This window comes from Pteropus alecto, unplaced genomic scaffold (assembly GCF_000325575.1).
Source record: "Pteropus alecto unplaced genomic scaffold, ASM32557v1 scaffold3, whole genome shotgun sequence".
Classification (NCBI taxonomy): Eukaryota; Metazoa; Chordata; class Mammalia; order Chiroptera; family Pteropodidae; genus Pteropus; species Pteropus alecto.
Window position 1 is genome coordinate 64637372 of NW_006442484.1, and position 7965 is coordinate 64645336.

A 7965-nucleotide genomic window follows, 5' to 3' on the forward strand; every position below is an offset into this window, starting at 1 on the left:
GCTGAAAGATCTTTTCCCTCCTGTAGCATCTGCTGCTGGCACAGAAAAAAACACATCTGGGGAAGTGAAGAAGAAAAAGGTTTGTATGTATGTGTGTGTGAATGCATGTATGTGTGTATGTATGTGTGTGTATGCTCTTGCAGCTAAAAGATTCATCTTAATCTAAGAACAAGGTGACTCAGAGAGATGTCTCCGAGAACTGGCCTTGCTCGCTTCTGAGCTCACCATGTGGAGCTGGGATAAAGCTGTAGTAATTTACTAAATGTTTAAAATAGTGATGTCCAAGGAATTTCAGCTGCCCCCAATTCTACCTTAAAGCATATGTACTCTCTGGTAGCAAAAGAATGCTCATTATCTATAAATAAGTAAGGACAGAATCTGAATTTGTGAGTAATAGATCCACTTCAAACTGAAAATGCTGGAGATCTCAAATCCAGCAGATTATGCTTAGTTGAAGATCTGTCACCTTTGAAAATATAGGGTAAAATTTGTAGGTTTAACCTCTTCAAGAATCAAGTACAACTTCTTCCTTAGAGATGTCCTTAGCTGTCTCTGTCCCAGTCTTGCCTTGCAATTCTATGTGGGTTTTGGGTGGTTCGGAGGTACCTCTGCTGAGCAAGAACAAACAGGAGCTCCCAAATGCTCTGCCCCAAAACAGCTGTGTGAACTTAAGCAGGTCTCTCACCCCTCTGAGCTAGTGACCTCATCTGTGTACACAGATAATAATGCCAACCTCATAGGGCTCATGCGAGGAAGAAAGGAGATGAGGCGTTTTGGTGAAAGGATCTTGTGTCTGATTGGGAACTACAGCAACGTTAGTTAATTGTGGGGGTTTGTTTCATCTGAAGCGGCCCTGGGGGAGCCATGGGCACTCTAGGTGGTTCTGGTGCCAATGAGAGAGGTTGTTTTCAGTCTGCCCAGGACTTTCTCAGATGTCCTGTGTCTAAGCTGATCTAAACCTTTCCAACCACCCCTGAAGGGCCTCTGTCTTCCCAGGTTCCTCTGCACCAGGAGTAGACAGCAGGATTGACCTGCCGTAGTCACCGCAGGCCTAAGGAAAGGCCCCAACCTCACACCCCAGATCAGCCCAGAACCGAGCTAGGTTCAGGGGACGCGAGCCCTTTCTCTCAACCCGTGTATATTATATGGCTTAGCAAATGAAAGCAATATTTTCCACTATATGAAAACTCTGTAAATTTTTAATTAGAATGAAGAAATTAAGACGTGGCTTGTCAGCCGTACCTCACACAAATCATTTGAGTTTCCATGTAGATTTCTCAATGCAAACCTTGTCACACAAAATGTACAAGGTCAGTATTCAGAAAAGGGCAGTTGGTGGGCAGTTGGCACCTGGACAGTGAAGGTCTCCAGGAACATAAAGATCCTATGTGCATGCATCTGGTTAGTCATTTTCTTGCTGTCTCGAAATTATAAATATTTCTTTGCATGTATTTGGTTGAATTTCTTTCCTCATTCAACTCTAAACACATAAGATGCCTACGTGTATTCCTGATCATTTTGCTCTTTTTGAACACTAAAAAAGTAAAAAACATTTTTATTTTTCCTCCTGTGAAATTGAACTCCCTGAAACCCAGCATATGTATACATTTCATAGAGCCAAGTTCATATGTTAAAAGCTGCAAACTAAAAGGAGAAATTTTCAGCAACTTCTGAATAATTAGAAATAGGAAGCTCTAGTACTACCTCTGGTCAGTCTCTCTCTCTCTCTCTCTCTCTCTCTCTCTCTCTCTCTCTCTCTCTCTCTCTCTCTCTCTCTCTCCCTCCCTCCCACACACACATACACACGCCATATTTTGGGGGGTTTTTGGACACAAAAACTGGGCTAAAGTTGTGGCTAATTCTAACACACAGTGATTCTTTTTAGCTATGTTCATATTACAGAAGTTCACAGATATGTAGATATTCTGCTAGTGTCAAGATTGGGTATTAAACCCTAATGAAAAAAGAATCTACTCTCAAAGAAATATTATAGAAATAAACCTAGTTCTAAACACTATTGTTACTACATATCGTTAGCTCAATTAATCTTCAAGGCAACCTTTTGAGGTAGGTAGTGTGATTACTCCCATTTTACAGAAGAAGAAATTGAGGCTTAGAGAGTTTACATAGGTAAGCAAACACAAATGTGCATTCCTCTTTTCTGTATATTGAATGACACCTTAATGACATATGCTGAGATTTTTCATTCTTCATACACAGAAATCTTAATATCACTTCAATCTGGCTTAGTTTCCCTGGCTGCAAGAGAAAAAAGACTATTTCCTCTCAAAGGCTCTTGAATTTATCATGTTCATACTTCTCAGAAGAATCAGAGGCTGGATTAAGGGGGGACAGAGCCAAGTTCCCAAACAAAGCAGCACTACCCTAGTTAGATACCTGGCTGGTTAGTTCTACTTCTCCGCCGTGGGTAGTGAACCTACACCCAGCAGCTCTTGGTGCTAGAGATACAATAAGATACAATGTCATCTGTCCCCTGCAGACGGCAGAGTTTGAATACCTGCCATGTTGGTTTTTGTTTTGTTTTTAAATTTTCTCCAGGCTTCAAAAGCTTTGAAATTACCTCCTATCTCAGAAGAACCACCCAGAGTCCTGGACCCACTGAGGAGTCAATTTAAAGCCAGTGAGCCCCCAGCAGAGCTCCTCATCTTCCCCGTGGAGATTCATTTCCACACCCAACAACCCACAAAAGAGAAAGCACGCGGAAGAGGTAGGTCACCTACGGATGGGTGCTCTTGAGGGAACTCATGCTGGGATGTGGGACCTGCTTATGCGACCCTCTCTGAAATCATGGCTGACCCTTCCCAGGGTTACTCCCTTCAGAGAACCTTTTTTATACGGAGAAAAAGGAGTAAAATTTAGAAGTAGGTCTCTTCTGGTCATAGTCAATTCAATTTTTAAAATATTTATTAAGCCCTTCATTAAGCAGTGCACTTTGCTAAACTACGGAAGAGAAAAAAAGATAGGCATACACATAAATAAGTCCAATGCACTACAGGTGTTATAAAGGTGCAAAATTTTTCAGGCAGTTTACAAAAAATAAATACTGTACCAACTAAAATCAAAAAAAAAAAAAACTGGCTAAAAGGAGTAGAGAAATAGAAGTTAAACATCTGGGATGAATTCATTGCATTAGGTAAACACTGAATTTAGTTGAGTTTCTTGGCAGCCAAAGGAAAAAGAGTATTTGGATCTGTGAATCTGCATTTTATAAAAGAAAGATAAGAGTTTGTATGAAGAACCATTTTCCTGATTTTGAACTAAGTTATTAATTAACATTAGGTGATCTCTAATATCCTTGTCAGAGCCTAGATTCTGTGCTGAGAGTACGGGTAAGGGAGAGATCAATTCCAACTAGAGATTTGGGAAGCTTTTTTGGAGGGGACTTCTGAGTGACCACTAACCCTGTGCCCCAGGGGAAATATTTTCTGACCTCCCCAGGTCATTTCATAGTACCCTTGCCTTAGACACATTCTCACTTCTGGGACTTCTCTGGGCAGCCTGAAGCCAAAGGTGACTCTCTAAACAGCTGACCAGTTTTGAGGGAGTCCTAGTTCTGAGCTTTCTCAGCAAAAACTGTCACTGATTTCTCAGAAATGTTTAGTTCTAAGGCTGTTTGGAATTCTCACTATAAAGAATGCCTAACTGTTGAGATTAAAAGACCAATTAATGGAAGGATACGTAAGGGAACTTTCTGAGGGGATAAAAATTGTTCTAAATCTTGGATGGATCTCGTTAACCAGTGTCACCATAATAAAAAAAAATTAATAACAAATAAATAAATAAATCTTGGATGGTTGTGTGGATATATACACTTTTAAAAACTCATTAAATTGTACACTTAATATCTGTGCATTTCACTGTATACAGATTTTATGCTTTAACAATTATTTAGCTTTTTAAAAAATATACAGTATATTTTAAATGTAGTTTTTATTATTATTCAGATATGGTAAAGCCAATTGTCATTGAAAAGATAGTTTCAGTTTCCTCACAGTTCCCAAAAGGAGGGCTACACTATGCCATGCAGAGTCACATAGGGAAGCACCAGGGTCAGCTAAGAGGGAAGAGCTGGGGAGGGGATGGGCAAGAGTCTACTGCAGTTTTCACAGGAAGAAGTGGGTGAGGCAGAAGAAGCAGGCTAAGCAGGTTTGGGATTGGCTAATTTAAATAGTTTTAGTGAGTTCTAGGTATAGTGGCTGTCCCTCGATGTCTGGTACCTGGCCCTGGAGTGGTTAGGGCAGGTGGATAGTGGACTGGGAGTGTAAGAACTCCACTAAGGGGTAGTTTGGGGTTAGGGGCTTTGGATCGGTTAGTTTGCATATGAAAGGCATGCTCACAGGTGGCTCTTTACTAGCTCTAGGAATTGGCTAGCCCTGGGACTGACTGATGGTTTCAATATTAAAGTCTCGGATGTCAAAACATCAGAATAAAAAGACATGTATAATACACACAAAAATAGGACTATTAGTGGGATTGGGTTAAATTCTGATTATTTACCACGATTACCCTGGAGAGAAGGTCAGGAAGACCACCAGGCCGTTATGAACCAGATTCTCAAGACTATTAGGTACACCAAGCTTGCTGACACACTGCTAAATGAAAAATAGGAATATAGTACAGAGAAAGTGAATCCATTGAGTTCTTCCTACTTTTGTATGTCAGTTAAAACTCTTTCAGTAACACATGTCAGACGTCCAGCTCAAACTGTCTTAAGCAAAAAAGAAATGTATTAGCTCATGTAATTGGGTAGTGCAAGGATGAGCTAACTCCAGACTCAGTTGGATCCAGATCTCAAAAATGTCATCTGGGCATTATTTGTCTAAGGCTCTCAGCTCCGTTAGCCTATCCTCTCAAGTAGGCTGTCTCCACGTGGTGGTAAAGATGGCCTCCTGCAATGCCATTCTAACCTCCTACCTATTAACTCCAATAGGAAGGCTGTGCCTCTAAAAGCTCTTGCAAAGGTACTAGAATTGCCTGACTGGGTTATGTGCTCACCCTGGACCCAAGCACTATGGCTAAGGCAATGAGGTGCTCTCATTAGCCAGGCTTCAGCCCCATGCCCATCCCTGGAGCTAGGGAATAGACACAGCTCCACCCAAACCATGTGGTGTAAGTGGGGAAGAGATGGTTCCCTCCAAAAGAGAGGTGACTGGCAAAAACCACAGACATTTACTACAACTTGTCTTTCTCCTTGTCTCCCAGGTGCTCCACACCCTGAGTCAGGACCAGAAACAGAAGAGGCCAGTCCTTCACGGAGGCCTCCCCTGAAGCACGCATCCTTAGAAAAGCTGAGGGAGTTAACAGTGCATCTCCCAGTGGACACAGGCCGGGCCGCGCTCTCGCCTCAAGGTATCTACTCCCACTCTCCAGCACCCCACAGGAATCTCACCCCAAAGGGAAGCAAGGCAAAACACATGAGGGTCCTCAGCTATAGACAAGGAAACTGGAAGGGAGGTCAACTCTGTTGCCACTTGAAAATGGCTTTTCTTCAGGCAGCAATGCCTTCATCAAAATGCTGCAGTGAAATCAGCTTACTGTCTAGCTCACAAGTTCTCATTAGATTATCCCCCTACTAATATGTTCTGGTTACAGATATAAAACAGCACCAAACTTATTAAAAGCTTGCTGCATGCTCTATAGTTGATCTTATGTTTTTAACCAATTAAATTTCATTTCTAAACTGTTTAGGAATAGGTATTTATTTATTCACTAAACAGTCCAGAATATCAATAAAAATCCTCACTCCAATCTTTCAAAATATCATATATACATTCGAAATTATACGTGTGGGTGTACATTTATTTGTATGTGTTGGATAGGTTGAAAGTAATGGGCCATATTTAGAAAGCTCCCCTTTTTCAGAAAACTGAACCTCCTTTCCAAAGGGCAAGTGCAAGATGACAGTATCACAAATGCTAGGTGATCTCTTACTAGTGGCGATCAGAAGAAGTAAAAGGATGAGCATTAATATTTAAGGAGTTCTTCCTGTGTGCCAGGCACTGTCCTTAATTTTTAACATGTAACATCTCATTTCCTCTTTACAACAATCCTACTCCTATTTCACAAATCAGAAAACTGAAGCCTTGAGAGATAAGTAATTTGAGGTCATACAACTATAAGTGGCCCAGCAGTGATTGGAGCTCAGAACGTCTGGTTCTGTGCTCTTTTTACTCATTCTACTGCACCATCTTTTAGAATAAGCCAAACAATGAACCCAGGTCAGTACCTTCTTGAGATATTTTGGTTTTGAGAACTTCCTTTGATTATTGGGACAGGGTTTTTTTTTTTTAACTCTATCTCTTAAGTGAGAGTTAATTATCCTAAAGACTTTGACGTTTCCTTTAAAAAATAAAAAAAGAATCAAATGTGGACAAGGGCACTCTGTCTGCAAACAGGTGAGAAAGCAGCTTTCCACCTGTGGGCCATGACATCAGGTGCACAGCCTGAGCCACTGAGATCAATGGCAACACCAGTGGATTTCGTCTTGGGTATTCCAGGGACTGAGTACTTTAAGCTTGTCCATCCTCTGCCACCTGCTTGGGGGAAGCTAGTCTAAGGGATCCCTGATACCTTGGTCAGTATGTGACCCAACTTAGTGGTAGATGCATAAAGAAAGGCGTCCAAAGAGGCAAAATTTCCACGGAAATCTTTCTCACCAGAGGTGTCTGGAGCAAGTGTGCTTTCAGATAGTAAGTGGGACCTTCTCATTGCCTCAGAGGTTGCACATACCCACTTACTTGCTTAGCACTGGAGTATTTCACCTCTAACATCATAAAAATGAAGCCCGGTTTTATTTATGCACATACACACATACATGTTTTATTTTACTGCTGAAAAAAGGCTTTGTACATTTTATCCCTTATCACCACATATCTCCTAAGAGCAAGAATATTCTCCCTCAAGACCACAAGGAAATTATAACAATCAAGAAAATTAGCATGTAATACTATTTTGTAATACACAGTCCATATTCAAATTTCTCTAATTATACTAATAATGTTCCTTGTAGTTTTTTCCCCAGGCAATCCAGGATTCAACTCAGGATCATGCATTGTATTTAGTTATAACTTCTCCTTAGAATCTTTTAATGTAGAACATTTCCCCCATCTTGTTTTCATAATATTGACATTTTTGAGGAGGATAGGCTGGTTTCTTTACAGAAATTACCTTCAATTTAGATATGTCTTTTTCCTCATGATTAGATTCTGATCAAACATTTTTGGCAAGAATAGCAGATAGGCGATGTGTCTTTCTCAGCACATCACATCAAGGGACATAAAATATCCCTTTATATTTATTCCATCTGTTATAACTTGTTCCGGTTACAGGAGATGTTAAAGGTGGTATCTGCTAGATATCTCCATTCCAAAGATACGTTTTTCCCTTTGTAATAAATAAGTAGTCTGTGATATATTGAGACTGTGTGGGAAGCCAGCTTTTAAACACAAACAGCAACAGTGTGTTGAACATGAAATAAAGACCTCTCTCTCCAAATGAGATGAAGACAGGGTCTCAGTCACTTAGATTACTGGGTTTTACTCACCTAGAGCAGTCCCTGCTGGTTTTGAGAAAGACTTAGAGAAAGAGAACAGAAGTGGAGGGAAGGAACTGCTCTGTGGAACATTATCATCAATCCCATTATCCTGTGACTACCATGGGCAGAGTGCTACTTTGTACTTTATGACCTTGAGGAGGAGGTCATATGAGCCTGAGGAGTCATGTGATCATTGGTTTTACTTAGAGATATGACTCTGTGGTTGGAACTCTGTAGCTCATAATCCCAGGAGTTCTAAAGCTTCGGTCCCCCTAGTTAGAGCCCTTGGACCTGGGGCTGGAAGGTCTCTGCAGCCTCTCTAGTCTTTCTTCTATCTCAGGAGAAGAAAGTGAGATGGAGTCAATAAATAAATAAATAAATAAATAAATAAATAAATAAATAAATAAATA

At 40.7% G+C, this 7965-nt stretch overlaps 1 protein-coding gene across 1 annotated transcript in view; it reads left to right on the plus strand.

Annotated features, from left to right (window-relative positions):
- KIAA2012 (KIAA2012 ortholog) overlaps positions 1-7965 on the plus strand; it is a 93177-nt gene that overhangs the window by 20962 nt on the left and 64250 nt on the right. Inside the window, exons 7-9 of the mRNA XM_025039547.1 lie at positions 1-79; positions 2560-2728; positions 5224-5370. The exon at positions 1-79 is cut by the window's left edge and continues 67 nt beyond it. Coding sequence (XP_024895315.1) covers positions 1-79; positions 2560-2728; positions 5224-5370 — 395 coding nt within the window. The remainder of the gene's footprint in view (positions 80-2559; positions 2729-5223; positions 5371-7965) is intronic.